This window comes from Rousettus aegyptiacus, unplaced genomic scaffold, assembly GCF_014176215.1.
Source record: "Rousettus aegyptiacus isolate mRouAeg1 unplaced genomic scaffold, mRouAeg1.p scaffold_m13_p_1, whole genome shotgun sequence".
In the NCBI taxonomy this organism is placed as follows: Eukaryota; Metazoa; Chordata; class Mammalia; order Chiroptera; family Pteropodidae; genus Rousettus; species Rousettus aegyptiacus.
Genome location: NW_023416284.1, coordinates 34,123,538 through 34,148,729, shown reverse-complemented (window position 1 = coordinate 34,148,729; position 25,192 = coordinate 34,123,538). Strand labels below are relative to the sequence as shown.

The 25,192-nt window shown below is 40.7% G+C and overlaps 1 protein-coding gene across 7 annotated transcripts in view; it reads left to right on the top strand.

Annotated features, from left to right (window-relative positions):
• Positions 1-25,192, top strand: part of RAB3B (RAB3B, member RAS oncogene family) — a 73,786-nt gene that overhangs the window by 31,016 nt on the left and 17,578 nt on the right. For all 7 annotated transcript variants that reach the window (XM_016120322.2, XM_016120325.2, XM_016120319.2 and 4 more), the window contains 2 exons: positions 19,082-19,200; positions 22,060-22,184. In XM_016120322.2, the coding sequence (XP_015975808.1) occupies positions 19,082-19,200; positions 22,060-22,184 (244 nt within the window). The remainder of the gene's footprint in view (positions 1-19,081; positions 19,201-22,059; positions 22,185-25,192) is intronic.

The following is a 25,192-nucleotide window of genomic DNA, read 5'->3' as shown; positions in this document are numbered from 1 at the left end:
CCAGCTAAGAGTGAGGATGAGGGAAGAAGTGAGAGGAGAATGTTGTCTAGGAAGGTGGGAGAGTAAATACGAGGGAAATGAAATTTGATTGCTGATTAGCATTAAAGTTCCACTTGAAATTAGCAATCATAAATTTAAATTTATGAATTCATGAATCTGAAGTATGGTTATATGTTTTTCTCCAACTGTGTTTTGCTCTGTGGATACAGTTATAGAATAGGCAGATAGGTGACTGTAATAAGTGTCGTTTTGCTGAGTGAGTGTGACAAAGCAAAAGAGGGCCAAGGGAGCCAGGGGTGTTGCAGGGAAGCCACTGTCATAATTGACCAGAGAATTCAAGCTGGGCAGAGAGGGAAGTGAGGATACAAAGGGGAAAGGACAGTAAAAAGATAGAAGGGGTTGAAGACTGTTGAGACTGGGAATTTAGAAGGAATGAGAAGATCATAGAGATCTGAGAGTAGGAGGCTTGAAATTACTATTGGCAATGACAGGATGCAGGGTACGATTGTGAGAGTGAGTGCCCGAGGTAGGGTCAGAGATCAACACCACTGGAGGAGAGGAGTTCGAGGAAATGAGAGCCCAAGATGTAGGAAGGTTCATCTGTGTGGATATTGAATCACCAGGAATTATGGAGAAGGTAACAGTGAATCAGAAGCCGTTCACTGGCCAGTAGCGGGATATGTGGGTAGCATAATTTCGTGATATGAGAGTCAAAGCTGGAGGTGTTTTGTTTTTTGAAGCAGAGAAGGAGAATGACCTGGAAGCAGGGGTGAGAAGCAACATGTATCCCACCTCCTGGCCTAGTGATTCGAAGGTGGTGAGAGAGGAAGCAACTATCAATTTGGAGGCTTTAGGGGAAGTCGTGTCCTCAGAGGGGAGCCAGGTTTCACTTAAGCAAGGAGGTGAAGAAAACATCCAGAAGAGAGGCTGAGGAAAAAGATTTTTTTTGATGCCTGAGTTTCAGAAGGCCCGAGGAAAGCTTTCAGTGGGGAGAGGAGGAGATAGGATTAGAAGCAATGATGTACAGAGCTGCGTGGGAATCAGAGTCCAGGGATGAGGATGGCCTGGAAAACTTTGGCATCTTGCCATGATTAAGATGAATAGAGGGATAAAGGTGCAACAAAACAAATGATAACGCAGATAGATGGCCTCAAGGTAGGCAATGGTCGTGTGGGGGGCATGGGAAGAGGAGTAAGGGCCTTGCTTCCTCTCGATCTCTGCTTTTAGAGGCCCAGAGGCTGATGGAGGTGTCTTTCTTACTTGGAATGCCTGGTGTCCCTCTTGATTTTATATATCAAGAATTAGTGTAGCAACTGCCAATTATGTAAAATGTCTTCACCTCTAAAACAGGATTGATAATATCTCCCATAGGGTTGGTGTGAGCTGCCAATGGCACTCGGTAATACCAGCACTTGCTCAGTGCTTTTATCAACTAATTTCATGCCCACAACATCCCTGTGAGCTACGTGTTATTATTATCACTACTTTCTAGATAAGTAAACTAGCTTCCTCTAGTTCACCCAGATAGTAAGGGGCAGAGTCTAGATTTGAACTGAGAGTCATCTGACTTCAAAACCTATGAATGCGCCATGCCCAGTAGCTCTCCCTCTTCGTTATATTATCACATAGGTAAGAACTTGGGTGCTTAGAAAGTACTCAGTGGATGGTGAAAATGTTAAAAGTTATAATTTATTGGACAGTAACTATACATTGTGCAGGTGCTTTACATGCATTTTTTGTTTATTTTAATCCTCACAACTATTCTACAAAGAAAAGATGAGGAAAATAAGACTCAGAAGTTAAGAAACTTGGCCAAATCTTACCAAGACTAGTAAATAGCACAGCTAAGACTCAAAATTAGGGCTGTCTGCTGCCACAGCTTGTGTTTTGTTCACAACCAACTGCTTTCCCCAGTCTTCCCACTGCCCCGTGATACCCCATAGGTGGCTGAGAGTCAATGCTACAGCTCAAATTTGGAGCCTCCAAGCAAACACATTCAGAAAATGATGGGTTATCTACTGCAAACTATCTCCTGTTTGCTTTCCAGCTCTCCTCCCTTTCTGCCAGCCTTCCTCTCTCTGCACCCTACTAGAGCTTCCCAGGTGATTGATTAATGGGCATCCCAGGTTGTGCGACACTGATACGTAGGTATGTAATTAAGTGACTTGGCACTTAATATAGTGGTCTGTAAGGAGCTGTTGCATGTTCTGGCACAGTGTGAGATGAGGGGCGGGGGCTTGATTCGTTCAGCTGTCGTATAAGTAGAATGAACACATGGCACCAGCAGTGTGACAATTAACAATGTTTCTAAACCTCAGTTTCCTCAGCTGTTTTAAAATAGGAATAATATTTATAATATTATCTACAATGTTATAATAATATTTATATGCAGTAAAGATTAAATGAAATAATAAAAGGAAAGGACCTAGCACGGTGCTTGTAACACATTAAGTGCTCGATAAATTTTCTTAAAGTTACCAAGTGAGTGGTCGAGCCAGATAAGTTTATGAGCATTCTACTGTGTGGTACTGTTGTGACTGATCTTGGTTACAACCACTTTTACGATTGTGAGCCATGGGGTTTACAAAGGAGAGAAATTAGATATGATTCGTGGCCCTTTGACCCCCATTTTCAGTGGGTGGAGAGAGCAGCAGTGCTCTGCCCCTGAAGATGCCCAGTTGCCTTCAAAGGTGGGAGATTCTTCTAGCTTATTTGGATCCAGTTTCATGTGTTGCTAAGGGCAGGAGTGGGAGTAGGGGAGGCCATTCAACTGAGGATTTATCATTTCTTTCTTTTGCTAACTACCCCTTCCCCCACACCATTGCCCCACACCTTGGGTTGCCAGGTGACAGCTGAAAACTTATTCTCTCTGTACTCTGTGCTTCTCACCTTCCTCTGTGAAGTCTGTCGACTTTGTGCTAATGATGCAGAGGCTCTGAGCTCAGGCCTAGTGGTGGAAGAGAACAAAGGGAAGATGGATGGAAGCTCACATCCAAAGCGATGCCATGCTCCCTCTCCTGAGCACCCGACCACAACCACTGTGAGCTCAGCTCTCCTTTCTGTCACTTTTCTACCTCAGCTTCCTATTATCTCCCATTTAGACTGTAGCAGCAGCCCAAATGCATCTTCCTGCCTTTAGTCTTGTTCCCTCCACATGCTCTCTGATCACTGTCACTCCACTGCTTAAAACCCAGCGAGGGCTTATCATTGATACCCAATATGTTTTTTTGCCCTTTCTTGCCTTCCCAGCTCCATCTTTAGTCACTCACCCTGCAGGCAGTCCATGCTCCACCCACGTGTTCTCCAAACCCCTGATCTAAACACGGTGTGCACTTAAAAAACAAAACAAATGAACAAACAAAAAAACCTTCATATTTTAGAACAGATTTGGATTTATAGAAAATTGCAAAAAGGGTACAGAGAGTTCTCATTTATCCCACACCCAGTTTCCCCTATTCTTACTTACCATCTTACATTAGTGTAGTACCTTTGTTCTAATTAACCAATATCGATAATTAATTATTCAAAGTTAATAGTTTATTCATATTTCTTTAGATTTTACATAATGACCCTTTTCTGTTACAGGATCTCATCCAGGATACCATATTACATTTAATTGTCATGGCTCCTTAGGCTCCACTTGACTGCAACAGTTAGGATGTACCTTTTGGCTTCTTGCTTTCCTTTCTCCCTAGGTATTACCCCTCCTTCCCATTTTCCACCAGCAAACTTTCCTTTGACTTTAAATAGTTCAAGTGTAACCTCCTCTGAGAAACCTTTCCTGACCCACCTCTCCCCTAGCCTTTACTTCCCCAACTTACCAGCTGTGTTGAAATATTGGGAACTTATCTGTCTTCCTCCCAGACTGCAAGCTCCCCAAGGGCAGGGGCCAGGGCTGATTCCTATCCACAGTTCCATTGCCCAGCACTGGCTTGGCAAAGAGTATGCATTCAGTAGAGGTTGGTAAAATGAAAGGGAACGTTCAGGCCATGGCTTTACACCTCTCAAAGTCAAGGCCAGCTATTCTTCCTGCACCTGGAATGTGACCCTTCTCTCAGGTTCAGAGCAAGTTTTGCCTCTTCCAAGAACCTCCTCCGATCAGTTCTGCCCCTCAGTGGCCGGGGAGTTATGAGGCTCCTCTTGTGTTCTCTGTAGAGAGGGCACACTGCTTTCTTACTTTTCTCTCAGCCATGTGGACACCAGTCTCGTCAGGTCACGTGATGCCTTCGTGATTTCATTTGATCCTGAAAGGAAGCCTTTTCATCCTCATGATACACATGAGGACACTGATGCCCAGAGAGATCAAGTGTACTTTACCAGAGGTCACACAGCTTGTAAATGGGTTAAGTGAGACTTGAACCCAGCCTTTTGTGACTTGCTCCCAAGCCTGGCTCCTCCCACTGGACCACACTGTTTCTGCATATAAAAAGAGAGACCTAACCAGAAACAACAATTAAGAGTTGTACTGGAGCCATCCCAGGACATCCCAGCCTCTTCCACAGGGACTATTTTAAATAGGGCTCCGGGCTATATCCATAGTACCATATACTGGCTGCACCCTTCCGTCTCCTCAGCTAGGATTTGGTAGGAAGAGATAAGGGAGGTGAGAGAGTCAAGAGTGAACATAGAAAATCAGAGGTGCTTCTAAGTTTGGGCATTTTAAGGAGAGAAGATGCTCCCTCAGGATACTTTCCTCCCCCATCAATGTGTTGCTGTGTCAAACTGAGCCCAAAGGCTGGCCTGGAAATTTACCACCAGCTGAGGCATAATTAGCCCTTTAATTTCCTTCCAGCGGAAATTTGCTCAGGCAGTCACCAGCCCTGCTTTCTTGGGCTCCTCTCTCTTTGCGATTTCCTACACCTCCAGCTCCCCCAGGAATCTGAGGTCTGTCCTGGGTGTGGCATTGGCGGAAGAACAGCAGTTATTGAGGGCAAACTGTAAATTGAATGAACATGACTAATGTTTATACAGAGCTTTACAGCTGCCCAAGCACTGTCACATTTTATCTCATTTTATCCTGCCAACAATACTGAGAAAAGGATATTATTATCAACCCCATTTTGTAGCTGATAACTCAGCTTAGAAAGTCAAATGAGTGGTCCAAGGTCACATGCCAGGAAGTGGCAGAGCTGGAATGTGAACTCAGATTTTACTTGACCTTAAAATCCATACTTATACTGCTGCCCTTCAACAGTACCATTCATTAAATACTTACAGTGTTTAATTGACACACAATTGCTGAAGGGACACTAAAATTAAGGCGATGATGAGAATGAGGATTTTAGGAGGTTTTTTGGAAGAGGTAATACAACCCTTGAGATGGGAACAGAAATGAAAGTCAAGGTACAGAACTTTTTTTAAAAATACATTTTTGTCTTGTCCCCAAAGGGATTTAAAGTTGCAGAGAAAGATAGAATGAGAGACTTCAATTTTTCCCACAGTTTAGTTCTGACTCTAGCCTGATTCCCCATCCCACCCCAGATAATATGCTGCTCCATATTACCTTCCAGAAGTTTAGTCAATCCTAAAAACCAAAACACAAAACAAACAAAAAACAAAACCAGAGGAGTTTATAGTCTAGTGGAGGAGATAAATAGCTTGGCAGTTGAAAAAGTATTTCATTAAAGAGAGGGTAGAATAGGTTTAAGAAGGCTGTGAGGTCAGACTGTCTAGTTCAAATCTTTACCAGCTATATGATCTTAGGCAAGTATTTAATTTCTGAGTCCCAGTAACAGTACATCTGTAAAATGAGTATGATAATGGAACCATTCTCAGAAAGTTGTAAGAATTAGCACAGTGCCAGCCACCCTGTACGTCGCAACAAACTTTTGTCTGTGGATATTGGGGAAAATGTGAATCAGAGAGGAAGAAGCATTTGAGCTGAATTCTGAGTGGTTCAGTAGTGACTGATTCAGCAGTACAGGGGATCAGGCTGTTCCAGGAAACAGCATGAGCAAAGCACTAAGACTTTCAAGACACAATGTTTGGGGCCTGGGGAGTAGCCAAGGGTGGTGAGAACCTGGGGAGAAAGGATTGGAAGAATGGCATGAGTTTGAGGCAGTGAAACTGTTAGTTTAGAAAACCACAAAGAAGTCGAGCACCCTAGCATCTTGGAAGACAATACAGCACAGGGATCAAACTCCTAGCTAAATTGGCCAAGTACTTTACCTCTCTGTGCTTCAGTTTCTTTTTCCTACCTACGTCAAATGGCTGGTTGTGAGGACTGATGAAGTAATGCATGAAAGACACCTGTTACAGTGCCTGATACTTAGTAAATACTCAATTCATGTTAGCAATTATTATTATTACTATTTATCCTGACTCCTTAGAGCTAGAAGGTGTGGTAAAAATTATCTAGTCCAATATCCTTATTTTAAAGATGGAAAAGCCCAGAGTGAAGGGTATTCATAAGCTCCCAAAAGCAATTTAGTGGTAGAATTAAATCAGATCCAGGCCTTCTGACCCAGCCCATGCCATGTGGCTCCCAAACTATTGTCAGGCTGCCTCTGACAGGTTCCCCTCCTTTTTCAGATGATTGTCTCCTCTCCCTTGTAAATAAATTTCAAGGCATTTGCTTTGTGGAGCTGAGTGTTTATTCTATTTTTGGAACACTCTGGCACCTGTATGCAAATGAGCCTCAGGGGACTTGTCTGCTATGGTGACTCAGCCAACTCCTGAAAGAAAGGAGCTATGAGACCAAAGGGAAAGCACAGCCTAGGGCAGGATGGAGGTCCTGGACTATCTTTCTAGTTAAGTCCCAGAAGGCCTGAGAAGTTCCTTCTGATCTATTACCTGCTCTGTAAATGTCAAGTAAGAAGGTGCTGTGGAACCCAGGCCTGTGGACATTCACATCAGCTATGATCCTGGCTCAGGTTTTGGGGAAATGTTTCTTACCATCAGAAAAATGGAAGTAATATAGTGGATTAGAGGGAGAAAGACATCTTTATCAGACAACCAAATAGTTCTGCCCTGAAGAGCTAGAGAGAACTGGGACTCATGAGGTGACAAAAAGAAGGAAGGGCAAGGCCTCAAACACTTGTCTCATAAAGGTTAATGTCCCCTGGTCTTTGGTATAAGCAGCAGTAACCCCATCCTCAATGGCCTCACCATTTAACACACACTGTCTGAATGTCCTCCAGCCAATAGACCCTATATGGGAAGTCACTAAACCCCTCAGTGGCTCTCTGTTCTCTGTAGACAATGTTCAAGAACCTGGCCTGGCATTCAAGACCTCTGTGGTCTAGCTCCAGCCTCACTCCTTACTTCCTTCCCTACCTAGTGTTTTAAGCACTGTGTTTCAGAAATCTAAAACACTATCAATTATGAGCTATATTCTTATTTCAGAGATGGTAAAATGTAAAAAGGTGGACATCTTAGAATCTATAAAATATGGTATTTTATACTCTAGTAAAAATAGAACTGCTTGTACTGTCCCCAGAATGGCATCCGTTTCAGCCCTTATTTTTTTTTCTTTTTAGCTGTTTATTGTGGAAAATTTCAAACATATACTCAAGTAGAGAGATTAAATAGTAAATGAAGCCCATCATTCATTTACAACAATTATTAACTCATGGTTTTTCCTGTAGTCCCTTTCCCTGGACTATTAATAATAATAGCAACTGGCAGTTCTAACTATGAGTTTAGTTTTTCTTAATTAGAAAAGTAATATATGCTCATTTAAAAATATTTTGAAATCATAGCCAACCATAAAGAAGAAAATATTATTGATGTTTTAGCTGATTTCTTTCCAGTTTCTTTTATGAATTTTTAACATAAAAAAACTTTTTAACATAAAAGAATTTTTTACATAACATAATATAGTTGAGGTCATAGTATACATTCAATTTTATATCCTGCTTTTTTAGGTAACATTATAAGTATAGCTAATTTGTTAGAAATGCTTTACGAATGTTGTTAATGACTTCATTTTGCTTATAGAGAAAACGCACCATATCCATTTCTTAATTCAAGAATATTGTTGCACTTACCATAAGTTGGGTGTTCCAAACAATAAAAAAAGAATGAGGCATGATTTCTGGCCTCTCACAGCTTAGTTTTTCTCCATTGTTTGAAAATTTAACTGTTTCTCAATTTGTGGCTGTTACGAATCATGCTGCAGTGATCAGTGATCATCCTTGTGTCTAAAACTTTTCCTAGGTTCCAGATTATTTTCTTTAGACAGATTTTCAGTAGTGAAATTCCTATTTTGCTCTATCATTCCCTGTATCAAATAGTACTTAGTTTAATTTTAGCTAATTCAGTAGGTAAAAAATGGTATCTCATCATTTGAAATTACATTTCTCTTATTGAACAATCATTTATATATTTATTAACCATTTGTTTTCTGTGAATTATCTGACAAGTGTACTATTTTTTATCACCAGCAATTTCTCAGTACAAGACCTGATTCCCATTTCCTTTACTTGCTGTGACCTGGGGATGTATTAAGTATAATCTTGTTCCAAGCTTCTCTTTTTACTCCTGACCCTCTCCCACCTCACTTCATCCCCCACCTCTTCCTGTCTTGAAGGGGAGTTGGGTGAGTCACATAAAGGGTACAGCAGGTGGTAAATTAAGCGAATTCCCCAGAGAGGCTTCTCAAAATATTCCAAATGGTGCTGATGTCAATTGGAGACAGAAAGAATGAAGAGGAAATGGTTTGGCAACTCTGATGCTAAATTTGTCCATGCCAAAGCATTGGGGTGTTATAGAAGATAGTTTGTTCAGCAGGTATCTTTAAATACCTGCTGTGTGCCCAGATCTGTGCTGGGAATTGATGAGCAATAATTAGTTGGAGAAGACACTAATGAAATAGATTATAATTAATATTCAGTTATGTGCATATTGGAGGCATTTAGACTAAGTGGAGATGGCCAGCAGACATTTGGAAATTTCTGTCCAAAACTTGGAAGCAATGGGCCCAGGGGAGGATAAAGACCCTGTGTAGGAGGCAAAGCAGGAACAGGAGAAGATTAGGAGAAAGAACTGGTGAAGCAAGGTTTCACAGAAGTTGAGGAAAGGAGAGGTTTCCAGAGGAGTGTGTGTTTTGGGGATGTCATCTTTGTTACTGAGAGCAACAGAGAAATTACATTATTCATCCTTTTCTCATTCGTTCATTTCTTTCTTCAGTCAGTATTTTTGGAATACCTGCCAGGCGCCAGCCATTGCTTTAGGCATTGCTGAGAAATCAAAGTCACAGTCCGTAACCCACAGTCTAAATGAGAAGACGGGAGTGGAAACAAACCCTGATGTAGATTCTATGATCCATTCATTCAAAAAATATTTATTGAATGCCTCAGATATGCCAAATACATTGAGAAGCAATGAAAGGAAGCCCTAGGACTAAACATCTTCCTTCCTTCAGTTATTTGCTTTAAGTAAAATGTAGTGCTTATATCTTAGTGGAAATCATGGAAATCAATCAATCTTATCGGTGAGAGGTTTGAGTTTTGAGTTTTTGAAGGTTTTGTGTGAGAGACCAATGCCAAAAATAAGAAGCCAGAACACTCATCTTTCTCTCTCTCTGGGCCTTGGTTTTCCATCTGCAAAATGAGAGTTGACCCTATATGAGCCTAGCATAGGATTAGTCTCACGTGAAGCAACTTTTCCCACTAGACTGAGAATTCCGAGGGCAGAGGTCACATGGGTCTTTTTCACTGGCACACCGTAGACTTAGTAAATGTTTGTGGAATTCATTACTCTTGCAAGGGCCTACTAGCTCTAATATTCTGGGCTCTGCTGTTGCTAAAATAAAGGCCCACGTACATTCTGTGGAAGCCCAGAAGGAATGATTATGCATTTTGATGCTGGATTCTTAGGAGAGGTGCCCTTTGACTTGGACATAAATGGTTAGAGAGGATTAGAGAAATGTTATAAATCCCCAGTCCTGGATTCCAGTGACCTCTTTCCTGTCCTCTGCCCTCAAAGATCTACTAGTTACTAGCTATATGCCCTTAGACTCCATTTTTTTCACCTGTAAATCAGTAGTGACAATAATACATGGTATGCTGGAAAGAGCACTGGTTATGGAGTCAGAATACTTGGATTGTAGTCTCAGCCCTGCCAAAAAGTAAATAGTTGTTTAACTTCGGGAAAGTCACTTTCAGTTTTCCTACTTGCAAGATAAAGCAGTCAGACTGAATGAGCTCTAAGACTAGCTTTTTCTGCTTCTAAAAAGTCTGCATCACAGGGTCATTGTTCGATGCAATGAGATAATGCAACAAAAATGCTTGTGAACTATAGGGTGCTCTGTAGTGTGGTCTATACTACTGAGGATTCATTGGTGTACACCAAGCCAGCTCCAAGGGATCACACTCTCCGTTCCTCAGTCCTCTGCTTCTCCCTGGCTCCACTGAACCTCCCTGAAAAGCCCTCTCCCTCTTCCTCTTATTCTCTTGGGACATAATGTCCTGATTCCCAGCTGCTGCAAAATATGAAGGGCTTGAAGCTTGGCAGCTATAGATTGGAGGATGAGCATGGAGAGAGGCAGCCTGAAAGCTCTCATTACCTGCCACCCATTAGGCACTTCAGATATTTAAAGACAGCAATACTATTCTCCAGAATACTAAACATCTTCCTTCCCCCCACGATACAGTGCTCCTTATCCCCATCCTTCAACCTGTCCTGGGGCAGAGAATTGAATAGGGGAGAGGAAGAAGTCTGGCTGTGGGAGCAGGTATGCAACAGGGCAGGATCCAGGGATGGAGGCCCCAGAGATAACCTCTTACCAGATGTATGACCTCCCAAGTCTGCCACTTCTCTGGGTCTCCTCCTTTGGTCTACAACATGGAAAGGAACCAGAAAAAGGAAGTATATGATCTCATAGATCCTTTTCCAATCAATCCTGGGGTTCTAAATGAGTTTTCCCTTACTCAGCACATAGTCAGCCCTTGAGTTTCATTTGCAGCATTCTTATTAAGTGCCTACTGTGTACCAGGTGCTAAAACTGAGTGTCTTGGATTTAGCAAAATATAAGAGTAGGTCTCAAAATGTTCATAATCTAAAAGAAGAAGAGACAAAGAAGGCAGTAACTATAATAAATGGGACATGTGCAATGATGATAAAGCCAAACCATTAAAAGGTAAAGGAAGTAAATTTGCGGGAGAGAAGAAGTCAGAGAAAGCTTTGGAGAGGATGTGACCTTTGAATAAGGTTGTGAATTATAAAAGAGAAGGAGACTGCAGACAAAGATCAGCATATCAGCATAAGGCCCAGGGGTGCGAGGGAGCAGTGTGTTTGGGAAACCACACATAGTTAGGCAAAGGAAACTCACTAGTTCAATGGAAGAATAAGAGGGAAGGAACCAGAAGGGAAACCTGAGCTCAATTCTGAAAGGTCTATATGTCGAAATGAGAAGCTTGGACCACATCCTGTGGCCCCATCTTGTATGCTGTGGGAAGACAAGGAAGGGATTTAAACTGAGAGAGAGATGATGAAATTTGAATTTTAGAAAGACACATCTAACGTTCAGTGTGTTCTACTGAAAACTCGTTGCATACACCCAATAAATCCATCCTTTCAACAAGTCTTTACTAGAAACCTCCCCCATTCTATGTGCCAGTGCTGTGCCAGACACAATGGTAAACAAAACCAGACATCCTGTTCTTGTGGCACTTGAAATTTGGCAAGGGAGACAGACCTTAATCAAGTAATTACACAAATAAATACAAAATTACAGTGAAGATGAGTGCTACAAAGGAGAAGCACATGGCGCCAGGGGAGCACATAAATTGGAGCATTTGACTTTGCCAGGATGGTCAGGGCAGCTTCTGTGCTGAGCTGAGCTCCAGAGGAAGAGTGTTGCCTCAAGGAAAGGCGCTACAAAGGCTCCAGGGGAATGGGCCTTCCCACTTCAGAATCCCCATCCAATGCATGTTTACCTTCTACAGTAGACAGTCACTGTAGGCTTCAAGCAGGTATTGTGCATTCATCCTTTGATCTTCAGTACCTAGCCAACACCCAGAATCAGCACCCACAGAAGATTTGACAGAACAGAAAGGAAAAGGAGGAAAACTCATTAGGTACTTTAGATATTTGAAGATAGCAGTACTATTTCCCAGAGAGAGTACTAAACATCTTCCTTCCTTTAGTTGTTCCTCCTGTGGTACAGTTTCAAGTTCCCATCACTGTTTTGGTCATTCTGCTAATTGTCAAGGTCCCTGTGACAGGTGATTTAAAACAGAGATGTAGCCTGTTCAAAGAGCACTGGTCTCTTGGAGCCAGAAGACCCGGCTTTATTGAAACTCCTTTTCATCATTTACTGTCTTTCCTTCTTTAAGCCTCAGTTGCCTTTTTTGTGGAATGAGGATATTGGTCCTTCTCTCATAGGATTTCTCTGGGAATTAACTGAGATAAGAAAATACTTTGTAAACTCTAAGAGCTAAACAAACATAGGTTTTACATATTTGGAGGGCTGCCACATGAGTGAAAATTTAGATTTATTCTTTGTGTCTCCAGAGAACAAAAGTAAATGAATAGACAGAAATTACCACATGCAGATGTCAGCCCAATAGAAGGAAGAAATGTCCTAATAATCAGAATTATTTATCAGTAGGATGGCTGCCTTTTAACACTGGAAACACTAAATACAAGTATGCTGTGGAAGCAATTCCTATTTTGAGTGAGTAGGTGGACTGAATAACTTTTAAGATGTCCTCTTAACCTTAGAATTCAACAACCTGATAGTCCAGACAAATGAAGGAGCTGGGAGAGGGGATATATGGCAGAGAGAGTAGCACAAACAGAAATATAAAACAGAAATGAGTATGGCACGTGTGGGAGACCATGAGGAAATTCCAGAAGAAATGAAGGATCTATTGATGCAATGGAAAATAGAGAAAATAACTAATATTGGTTACACATAACCTTTGTGCCAGACACATGATTCCATTTAAGCTTTGTGGGTGATTCCAGCCTTACCCCTGGGTGGAGGGTGAGATTGTTGGCCCCAGGAAGCCTTAGACACGGTTCGAGGACCTCCTATCTGGGAGGCTGCGGAGTGTGCTACTTCCTGTCCTGGGGGGCAGAAGGGGATCTAAAATACACATTCTGGCTGGGCTAAAGGTTGTGTTGAAAAAGCAGAGGCTTTGGTCAAAAAACAGAATTTGAATCCTGACTCTGCTTCCTTATATCTCATAACTCTAGCAATTTAATTTCTGTGACCCTCAGTTAATTTACATGTAAAATGAGGACTCAAACTTGTCCTGCTTCAGGATGGTGCAACAATTAGGAGAAATAATGTGGAGTAAAGGGCATCCTGGGGAAAGCACAGTCTGCCATGAACTGGTTGCAAAATCGGAGGTGAATTATTTAAACTTTCCTCATCTGTAAATAGAAATAACAGTATTTCAAGGCTGTTTTGAAAATTAAATATAATAGGAAAAGTGCTTAGCATAATGCCTGTCATATAACCATGCTCAACTAGCCATCTTATTTTGTTACTACAAATAATAAATTAGATCCCATATATAAGGCACTTATCAAAATGTCTGGCACATAGTAGGTATTCAGTCGATGTTAGCTCCCTTCCCCCTTGCCCATGGGTCTGTCTGCCACACTGACAGGGCTACTAGAAGCCAGAGGAGTGGTTTGCTCATCCTGCTGTTCACTCTCTAGCTAAATGCTCTGCCCATATGAAGAGTTCAATGAATGTCTGTTTCTTAGAAGTGAATTGATTGCTCTTGATGACATGGTCTCTTTCCTCAAGTAGCTAGTGAGTGAGTCATGCCTCTTTCTTTCTCCTCTTTCCTGTCTCCTCTCTGGTTCTATTTCTGAATCTCATCAGTGGGAGGGGAATCAACGTTAGTCAAAGTGATTTTTAAAAATAAAAGAGAGGAGGTTTAGGAGCAGGCTCTCTGGGCCATTTTCCATTCAGCACAGGATAGTGAGAGCCAGATTGTTGTTGTTTCCAACCTAGCTTTCCTTTTGGTAAAACAACAATAACAATATCGATGGTAATAGCAGCAGCTACTATGAGCTTTATTGAGCACCTACTATGGGCCTGGCACTCTGCCAGGCTCTAATCATACAGTATCTCTAATCCTCACACAACCACTTCAAGGTTGGTATTATTATCACCACTTTACCAATGAGGAAACTAAGGCTTAGAAAAATTAAGTAATAATGAAAATGATAAATTCTCATTTTTGAGTACCTATTATGAGCTAGACATTTAAAAAACACCTTGTTTCAAAGGCTATAACAAGAGATAAAGAAGGACCCAGTAATCCCACTTTTGGGTATTTATTTGAAGAAATCTAAAATACTCCTTCAAAGGGATATACGCATCCATCTGTTCATTGCAGCATTATTTACAATAACCAAGATATGGAGACAACCTTGGTATCTATTAATGTATGAATGGATAAAGAGGTGGTACAGATATAAAATGGAATATTACTCAGCCATAAAAAGAATGAAATCTTGCCATTTGCAACAACATGGATGGACTAGAGGGTATTGTGCTGAGTGGAGTAACTGAGACAGAGAGAGACAAATCTCATATGATTTCACTTATATGTGAAATCTAAAGAACAAAATAAACAAATACAACAGAACAAACTCAGAGATATAGAGAACATTTTGATGGTGGCCAGATGGGAGGGGGTTCTGGAGGTTGGTGAAAAATGGGAAGGGATTAAGAAGTACAAATTGGTAGTTACAAAATAATCATGGAGATGTTAAGTACAGCATAAGGAACATAGTCAATAATATTGTAATAACTATGTATGGTGTCAGATGGGTACTATGTTTATCAGGGTGATCACTTTGTAAGTTATATAAATGTCTAAAAACCATGTTATATACCTGAAACTAATATAATATTGTATATCAACTGTAATTGAAAAATTAAAAAATTATCTTAAAAAATAAGTAAAAATAACTAAAACAAAACAATACCTTCTTTCATTACAAACACCCTACAAAGTAGGCATTATTGTTTCTATTCCAGATGTGAGGAAACACAGCCTCAGAGAGATGAAAAAACCAAGCTGTCTAAAATCACATAGGTGGTGAATGCAGAATGGGAATTAAGCCAAGTGCTGCTCAATTCTTACACTCATCCATTCCCTTTCTGTCTAGCCATTTGCTACTCTTTGAGAAAAGCTTTACATTGACACTTTGGCTGGAGGCAGCCCTGGGCAGGTTTGAATGAAAGTGACTTGTGCCATGAGACTCATCCACTACAGCCGGCAGACCCTGGGAAGCCTACTCCTGAGGCTTACTCTGGAAGTACAAGAATAGTAACTGACGCCCATCAGGCACTTACTCCTACTAGGAATTGTTCAAGGCATTTTAGATGTAACAACTTTCTTAATCTTCACAATAACTTTATGAAGTAAGGCATTGTTGTTATTCGTATTTTATAGACAAAGAAATGAAGGCCTCAAAAGGTAATTGCCCAAGGGGAGGATTACACAAGAGTATGAATACCTGGAGATGGTGATCACTGGGAGCCACTTTAGAGACTGCCTCCCTTAGTCACATAGTAAGTGGCAGAACAGGGATTCACACTCAGAAGTCTAACTCCAGAGACCATGCTTTTAACCTCAAAACTATATGGCCTTTTTGTTTAACAAGTGGTGATTGAATCCCTACTGTGTGTCCAGCCCTGTGCCAGGCACTGAAAGTACAGAGATGAAACTGGTTCCGTGTCCAAGCTCATTTATTATTCTATACCAAGAGTGCTAATTAATTGGACATCAATTGGTTAACAGGACTCTTCTGTCAAAGAGCTGGGACACAAGGCCAGGCTTCAGGTAGAGACGGGGGACTAAAACTCTCACAGAGAAATGGTATAATGGAGGCAGAGTGAGAAGAGTTGAGATCTGGTGGCAGTGCAGTTGCTCAGAAATCCTGCCTGGGTCTCTAGATCACCAGTTTGGAAGAGCAGCTTAATTCTAAACTCTAGAGGACAAGATTAAAGGGTTGAGCCCGCTGATCTGAGGGGGGTGCTAGGAGGAGTCTCATCTGTTGTGTTGGCTCTGAGGAGCTCAGGAAGCAGAAGCAAGAGCATGGAAGGGGTGGATCAAATACTGCTGCACTGTTTCATAGGCACATACACACAAAGCTTTTTTGTAGATATGGCAGACAGTGAATATTTCTCTCAGTAGGGCCGAAGATTGTGTTAGATGTCTGCTCACTCACTTGCTCGCTCACTTGCTCACTCACTCACTCACTCACTCATCCATCTCTTCATTTATTCATTAATTCATTCATCCATTCACTCACCAGCTAGAGAAAATTATATTTGCCAGAAATCTTAGGGAGGAGTACTGTATATGGTCAGAAGAAATACTCTGATAAGCTCCTTGAGGTGAAGAGTAAGATACCCAAAGACCATGCTCAGTGAAAAGGAGATAGTGATTCATATGCTCTCAAGGATAGTGGGTGTGTTAAATGCAAATTTTGTTTGGCTAAGTAACATTGTGCAAGTCTGGGCAGAGCTGAATTGATGAGGATATAGGGAAGCTGAGCCCTGCCAGAAACATAACTGTTATCTTTGATTTCTTCTTTTCATGTCTAATCTGTCACCATGCCCTATAATTCACCTCTTAAATAGCTCTTGAATCTAGTTCTGCTCCATCCCTATTATTACCATGTTAGTTCAAATCCTGATCAGGTCTCACCTAAACCACTACAAAGATCTTCTAACTAGACTTTCTGCTTCCAATCTCTTCTTTTTCCAGTCCATTCTCCACATCACAGTCAGAATTGTCTGTCTACAGTTCAGATCTAATCATGTTAATCCCTTGCCTCAAAATCTTTGATCCTAAAAGATCCTAAAAGATCCAAAGCCCATAGCAGAGCATTCAAAGCTCTTTCTAGCTTCATCGCCTATCCATTTTTCATTTCCCATCATTTCTTACATTCTTCTGGAGTATTCACTGACAACTTTTTTTTCTGCCAAAATACCCTTTCTTCACTTCACTGCTTGGAAATTCTTTAGAAAAGTCCCTGTCATTCCTCTTCTATTGTCAAATAAGAACATCCTCAGGTGCTACTTCTGGCCTTGGTACAGATTCACCTGTGGAAGTCATTCTGCTGTCTATCACATTTCCAGTTCCCCTCCTGAACATATAGGATTACACTTTCTTGGGTGTGGACATGTGACTTGCTCTGGCCAGTGAAATGGGAAAAGTGAAGGTTTTAAGAACCAACATATGACTTACACACTTTATTTCCCTCTGGTAGCTACTCTATCAATCTTCATTTTAGAATAAGGAAAACAAAAAACAGAGCACCTAGCCAACCTCTATTGGATATGTAACAATAGTGAAAAATAAAACTTCATTTAAGCTGCTGAGATTTGTGTTTGCTTGTTACTGAATAATCCAGTCTATCCAGCTAATACACTATCTCTGCTTTGGTATCTTCCATGACTACCTAAAACCACCACGATTCTGCCTTACTTGACTTGTGTGACACATTTTCTTTATACAAATTATCTAGTACTGATGACATACTGCCATATATTGCTAATTATCAGTTCATTATGGCATGTTTTGGCCACTTCTACTCTTTTTCTGAGACTTACTGAGGGTGGGGATACTGCTTATTCTGTTTTTATATCACACAAAATATGGCTCATGGCCAAAACCGTATACTGTAATAGGTGCAGGAGTTAGACAGACTTGTTTTGAATCCCAGTTCTTACGCTTAAGGGCAATCTCTCTGAATCTCAGTTTCCTCCTCTGTAAAACGAAGCAATAATATATACCCTACAGGATTTTTCTAAGGTTTGTGGATGAGAGGTACAACATATGCACAAATAATGGGATGTTGTCATTATTATTGTTCCCATTGTTTGTTGTTATCATTATAGACAGTGTTCAATTAGTGCTTGTAGATAAATCTTTCATTGATTGAGGTATAGTGGTATGTGCAATGGACTTGGAATCAGAAATCTTGGACTTAAGGCATTGCTTTTGTTGCCAGCTGTGAGACCTTGGGAAATTCACTTACCTTATCTGCTTTTTTGCATTTTCAACGATAATATATAAATACTAATAACACCTACCTTGTAGGGATTTCATAAAATTTCAATGAGCTAATATATGAGGAAATGTTTTATATGTGCTCAAACATCACCCACTCTAAATCTGTAATGAAAGATTGGCTAGTCCGTCACATAAAGACTATGTGGACATTTGTGAAGCATCCCAGTGTGCTCCAATAACACCTTGCTGTTGGTCTTGTTTTTGCTCATTTGCTTACATGTTTGTCCTTCCAACTAGACTGTAAGCTGCTTGAGATAAGGAATTGTCTTAGTCATTTTTTTTTTTTTTGGTAAAAAGTGTATTTATTCTCCTTATGTAAGAGTAACACATGCTTATTGTAAAGAAAATAAAAATACATGAAGAAAATTAAATTCCTGGCAATTCTTGTCTCTCATACAGAGATAACTATTAATTTTTGATGTGTTTCTTTAGTCTTCTCTGCATATAGTTACAAAACTGATATTATATTACACATGTAAGCAATATCCTGCGTCATTAAATATTCTTACAAAAACAAACATAATAAATTCTAACCACTCTCTTGTTGTTGAATATATAAATTGATGATACTTTTTCACTATTTACATAAAGTGTGAACAAACATTCTTATGCATAGGTATTTGTCTGATCTTCTAGTTTTATAGGGCAAGTTTTTAGAAAGAAAATTTCTGGGCTAAAGGATACAAATATTTTTAATGCTCTTGACACTTCCAAATTGATTGCCAGAAAGACTGAACGAAGTTCCATTCCCATGAGCAGGTGTGAGGTTGCACGATCTTGTCTATAATGGGAACTATAATTAAAAATAAGGTTAAAACCTTTTTTACATAATAAATATCCATTTACATTTCTTCTTGAAATTGTTTATTCCTTTTGCCCATTTTTCTACTGGGATTTTAATAATTTTCTTAATAATGTCTATGAAGTTTTAAAAACCATTATATTCTAGTTACCAAGCATAATACAAAATACTAATAGATACTCCTTAAATATACCTTGAATTATTAGTTAATTGTTCTGAGGACTTTTTAGGAACAAAAGTAGACTTTCTAGGAGGCTGACTCTTTCCTTTTCCCACCCAGGACACAGCTGGGCAGGAGCGGTACCGGACCATCACCACAGCCTATTACCGTGGGGCCATGGGCTTTATTCTGATGTATGACATTACCAACGAGGAGTCCTTCAATGCTGTCCAAGATTGGTATGAGATTCATTCATTCATCATTCATTCATTCACCAGACTGTTCAAGAAAACCTAATATGTGCTAGGCCCTGTGGTATGTATTAAGAAAATATGGATGAAACAGACATGGTTCCTGGCCTCAAGGAATTCACAGGTGAGAGAACAGATCAGTAAGCAGGCAATGAAAATATCATGTGACAGGTACAGTGATGAAGAGAGACACCAGGCTGTGGAACCCAGCAGAGGGCTCTGACCCAAGTTGGGGAGTTAGGGAAGATGTCCTGGAGTTGCTTACACATATACCGCATTTTGTAAGATGAGCAGGAGTTAGCCAGAGAGGATACGGATAAGAATGTTCCGGGAAAAGAATACAGATGTGCAAAGACAAGAAGGTAGATGAGTTGATCGGAAGAGCAGAAGTCATGAAGGATTTTGTATGCTGGGGTAAGGAGTTTGGATTTTATCTCACAGTGATGACATTTGAACAGGGAAACAACAGGTTTAGATTAGTTTTTTGGAAAGGTCATTCTGGACATTGGTAAGTGAGTCCACATACTGCTTCCCTATAAAGTTTATTCGTGGTCCAGGTCAGGGGTCCAAGAGCACATCCAGTCCAAGTTGGCAAAGATTCCATTTACAGTGGAATTCAGCACAGATCCCCAGAGATGCAACATCTGAACAACTTACATCTTTCTTCCTGGAGCATAACTTACAGGGAGAAAGGAGGATGAGGCGAGGGACAGTGAAAAGGAGGCGCCAGGACCCTTGCCCCTAAGAGTGGAAAGAATGAAGATAGGAAAAGGTGGAGCAGCTGTATTTGGCTCATCTTTAGAATAAGAGACTGAGCAGGCCAGGTACACAGCAGCAGTGCTGGCCAGTGCTAAGCTTTTCTCCTGCTCCCTTTTGCCAACAGCTGCCCTTTGTGGACTTCCCTTCTCCCAAGGAACAGTTGCCATGACTATGTGGAGCACTGTTGGTGTCTTGGAGCCTTGAATTGAGAGTGACCTTGCAGGCTGCCTGCTGTATTCCCCCACTCCCCCACATATTTTGAACAGCAGTCCAGGGGGCCACTCACGTGTCTGTCATTCATGGCCTGTGTTCTCTTTCTTAGCCTCACTGTCAGTCTGCTTATTCCTTCTTTCTTCCCCTTCCCTTTAACAACATCTCTCTACCTTTCCTCTTTCTCCTTCCCTTCCTCTCTCTTCTCTTTAATTTTCTTCTTTCTCCTCCTTTTTTTCTTTTTCTCTCTCTTTCCTCCAGTCACAATTTTTATCCCCCCTCCCCACTCCTTCCACCTACCCCCAAGGAGTGATTAGCTTTTTCTCTAAGTGTCTCCACACTGTTCATTCCTTGTTGGTCTTGACCTCCTTCCCTTTCTCCATCAGTTCGTGTTTATTCTGCCTCAGGAACACAGTGACTCTAACACCTGGTGATGATTCCTCTAAGAATAACCTGAGTTGCTAATCTGGGAGCCGAGTGTGGATGGGGTGGGAGGAAGGAGGAAAATGACAGGAAGAGTAGCATGGGGAAATATGGAGAGTTGGCTCTAGTTACTGCCTTGAGGCTAAACACCCATCTCTCCCAAGCCCTGGCCTTTGAGTTTCACCTCTGAAAAACTTGGTCCCAGCCTAGCCCCCACCTGCCATCTAAATCCCAGTGTCCAGCATGGAACCTAGCTCTTTGTTGGTCCACAACAAATGATGATTAAGTGAATCCTATCTTTTGAGGGAATGGCTTCTTAGTTTAAAGAGAAGGTTGGTAGTGGGGTCAGCTTTAGGAACAGGGTCACCAGTAATAGATCCAGGTCATGGTTAGGATCGAATAAGATTGAGGGTCAACGTCAGGATAGGGTTAAACTTTCAGGATTAACTATTTGCTGGTTTATTCATTCATCAAACATTCACCGACAACTCCTCTGCTTCGTGCTCTGTGCTGAGAGCTAGCACTCCAAGGATGAATAAGCCTGTCTCTGCCCTCAAAGGAAGGACAGATAAATTCAGCCAAATGTAGCAGTAGCTACAGTAAACATGTAGGGGACCAAAAGGGAAAGTAACTGTTTCTACCTGATGGAGTGGTTGAGGACAGAGTTAGGCCCATCCCCACAAAAAGATGTCTCCACAATATATAAGGGTCCTATTTTATTCCCTCTGTTAAAAATTTTGTTTCTAATTATAGAAATAAAACATGCTTACTTTCAAAAATTTATAAAGTGCAGAAAACTATTTTTTAGAAGTTTCATATAATCATCATTGTGTGTGAAGGAAACTACTGCTGACATTTTGGTTTCTACAAATAATCATGATCTAAGGCTTTGGTGAAGGTTTATGACTCACAGAGGAGGAGGGAGAGGCTAGCTGAGCCTGGGGAAGCCTCTGTAAGAAATTGTGGGATTAGCACTGGGCCCTGGAGGGTGAGTCAGTGTGGGAAAGGAATTCCTAGTATAGGCAAAGGTATAAGCCATGGAAAAACATTTGGGGAATGGGAGAGAAGGTTTGTAAAGTGGAAGGTGGTGATGCTGGACAGATAGGACATGAATGGTCTTAAACGCCTAACTGAGGGATCTAGACGTCATTGAATTGCTAGTGGGGAATGGAAGAGGGCAGAGAAAGCTTTTAAGAAAGGATATAGTCAGGTAGACATTTTAGAAGAGGGCTCCAAAGAGCTAGGTGAGATGTGTGCAACTAAGGCTCAGGTGTGAGCATCTGTGACAGCTGATAGAGGTAGGTATCTGTCTGTCTGTCTGTCCTCCACTGAATTAACTGACAGTAACTTGGGTACTGCTATCCCTATGGAAGGGAACTGGTTTCTTCAAGCTTCACAGAGTCCTTTTCAGCCTAGAAAAGTGTCACTTATAGCCTTCTCTCTGTCTCTCTTTAGGGCCACTCAGATCAAGACCTACTCCTGGGACAATGCGCAGGTTATCCTGGTGGGGAACAAGTGTGATATGGAAGAAGAAAGGGTTGTACCCACTGAGAAGGGCCGGCTCCTTGCAGAGCAGCTTGGTGTGTACACAACATGTGTGTGTTCATGTTGTATGTGAGTGTGTATGTGTGTGTGTGCATGGGATTGTGCATTAAGGGTGTATTGTGATTGTGAATTATGTACGTAATGTGCTCCGTGTGTATTGTTTTATATTTGTGCGAAGTACGTATGGGCTTTATGCTAACTAATCCATTATTCATGATATGTGTATATTTTGTTACATTGAATGTGTAAGTAAAACTTAAGTTTATGAACTCTTTTTTTTACCAGTTCCTTCCACAAAAGATTTGAGGTATCTTATAAAAATTATCATAGTTCATCAATAAAAAACTAAACAAGTGAGAAAACTGAAGCCAAGGGGGAGTAAAGGTAGGAGGAAAATAAGAGGAAGCCAGAGGTGAAATAAGTATGTATGTTGTAAATTCTTGGGCACGTGTAAGAGTTAGACCAAAATATTGGCTTCGAGCTTCCTAACAACCATTGCAAAAAGGAAATATAGTCAGTTACATGGTTCAGATGTGGTCCTTAATATGAAAACAATTCCATTATTTCAGAGAAGCACTGCTCTTCATTGACAACTGTAGAGCAGACTTTATATGCTGTATGTGACAATGTCCTTAATATCAAACATCCTTATAGCAACTGCAACACTGAACATGGTAGGCTGTGTCTTACAGGTTTTCTCAGGGTAAACTGATGCTTCCTCACCAAAATACAACTCACAACAAAAGTAATTATATGAAGGAATGAAACAATGTGGTTTAAGTGTGCAGCTCAGTAATGCTCTTTTTCCGAGGTTAAAGCATCTTGATCCTTGTGCTCCACTGAGACCCTGGTGCCTGAGGTGTGTCTCGGGGGTCCCACAGCAGGACTCCTGTCTACGCTTGCTTAAAATAGACGCTTTTCCTTTTCCGTATTGGGATGCAATGTAAAAGCACTGTAGAGAAATCTTCTAGAAGAATGGACATATTGCTTAGCTTTTAGCCAGTCTCTGTAAGAATTTCTCACAACCTAGGTGCTGTAAATTTTCAGGAGAAGGAGTTTAAAGTGATACTACCAATATTTAGGCTGGTAGGTGGGTAAACTCTATGATATACAAGTGTGAGTTGTATGTTATAAATATTTAGATTATGTATATTATGTGTGTGTGTGGCAGGGAAGTATCCTATACTTCTTTCTCCCCTTTCCTATTCCCCAGGATGGTCTGGAATGGAAATTAGCAAAATGTAGGTGCTTAATAAATAGGGAGGTTGAGTCACCTTGGGTCGTGCTATCTTTAGCCCATCACACAGGTTCTCAGGTTTAGAAAGTGCCTCCACCCATCTGTGGTTCACAGAACAATAAGCATGTGGTGAAGCCCACACCTAGGTGACCTCAGGCTATCTGAAACCCTCAGACATGCATCCTTTTTTATCTTTAAGTTGTTTTTTTAACAAATGAGAAAACTCAGGCACAGAGAAGTTGAGTAACTTGCTTAAGGTCACACAGCTAGTAACAGGTAGAGTCAGAATTTGAACCCAAGCAGTAGTCCAGCTCCAGAGCCTGTGCTCTAAACTACTTAACCTCACTGTAGAGTAAATATGGTAATAATAGGTGATATATGTTGAACCAGGCATTGTATAAAATGCTTTGCATTTATTATCTCATTTAATTCTCACTATAACTCTTTAATGTAGGTATTACAGGACATGTATGATATTCTGAAAAATAAAGTCCAGAGAGGTTAAATAACTTGCTCATAATTATGAAGTTCAGGAGTAGTGGAGGCAGTATAGATCTCTCAAATGTATGTAGGAACATAGATGGAAGTGAGATTAATTCTTAGTAAAGAGTTTAGGGAGGCACTTGAAGATGGCCTTAATGGATTGGTCAGATTTGGGTGGGCCAAGTTAACCCATCTCTATCTTGTACAACATGACGAACTTTCCTCTATTGCTTACCAGAACTTTTCTACTTACATGTTTATCTCCCTCGCTAGACCTTGAGAGCAGTTAGGGTTATGTCTAATTTGTTTCATTATCCCAGGTACCCAGAGGAGGGTAGATATTCAGTCATTTATACATTTATTCACTTATTCATTGAAAAATATTTATTGATCACATACTCTGAGCTAGGCTCTGTTTTGGCACTTGGGATACAACAGTGAACACAACAGCTACGATCTTTACTGTCATAGAACCAATGGGTAAAGAGACATTAAACAAATAATTATACAAATAAATATTTTAATTGTTACAAATGGGTGAATTATGTCTCGATAAAGCAGTTAAAAATTGTGCTAAGTTCTGTATGAGTTAGCACTCTTGTTATGGCAAGTGATAAAATCTCAAGTCAAATTAGCTTTAATTTAAAAAAAAAAAAAGAATTTATCCACTCATGAAGCTGAGAAGTCCACTAAACCCAAGACTCAGTTGCATTCTCCATTTCTCAGCTTTGCTTACCCCTTCAGCCTCCTTCTGTATCCAAATTCTGCATGGGTAAGTTGGATGATAGCAGCTCCAGATTCATCTGTCCTTCTCCTGCAAAAAGAAGCCTTCTCTCTCCCAACCACCATATATCAACCTCAGGGAAGACCATGATTAGTCACCTGCAAGTTACATGTCTGTCCCAGACTAGGGGAGGCAAGTATTATAATCTACAGTCCCACCACAACTATTTAAAATAGTGGTTCCCTAAAGGAAGGAATGGCAGGCAGATAAAAGTAACACAAGTTACGAATGCTATGAAGAAAGAAAAAAAAAGAAGATCAAGAAACCTAATTTTAGATTGGCGATCTGAGAAAGTAACACTTAAGCTGAGAACTAAAGTATGAGAAAAAGTTAGCCAGACAAATAGTAAGTATGCAGAGCAGCGGGTGGAGGGGAGTGTTCCACATCAAGACCAATCACAAATTTAAAAATAAATTATATTATTCTATTCATTTGAACCGTTTAGAATAAGCAAATACAGAAAGATACAAAAGTAGGTTAGCTCAGAGCTGAGGGGAATGACGAGCTTGAAGGATAATAGCTAGTGAGTATGGGATTTC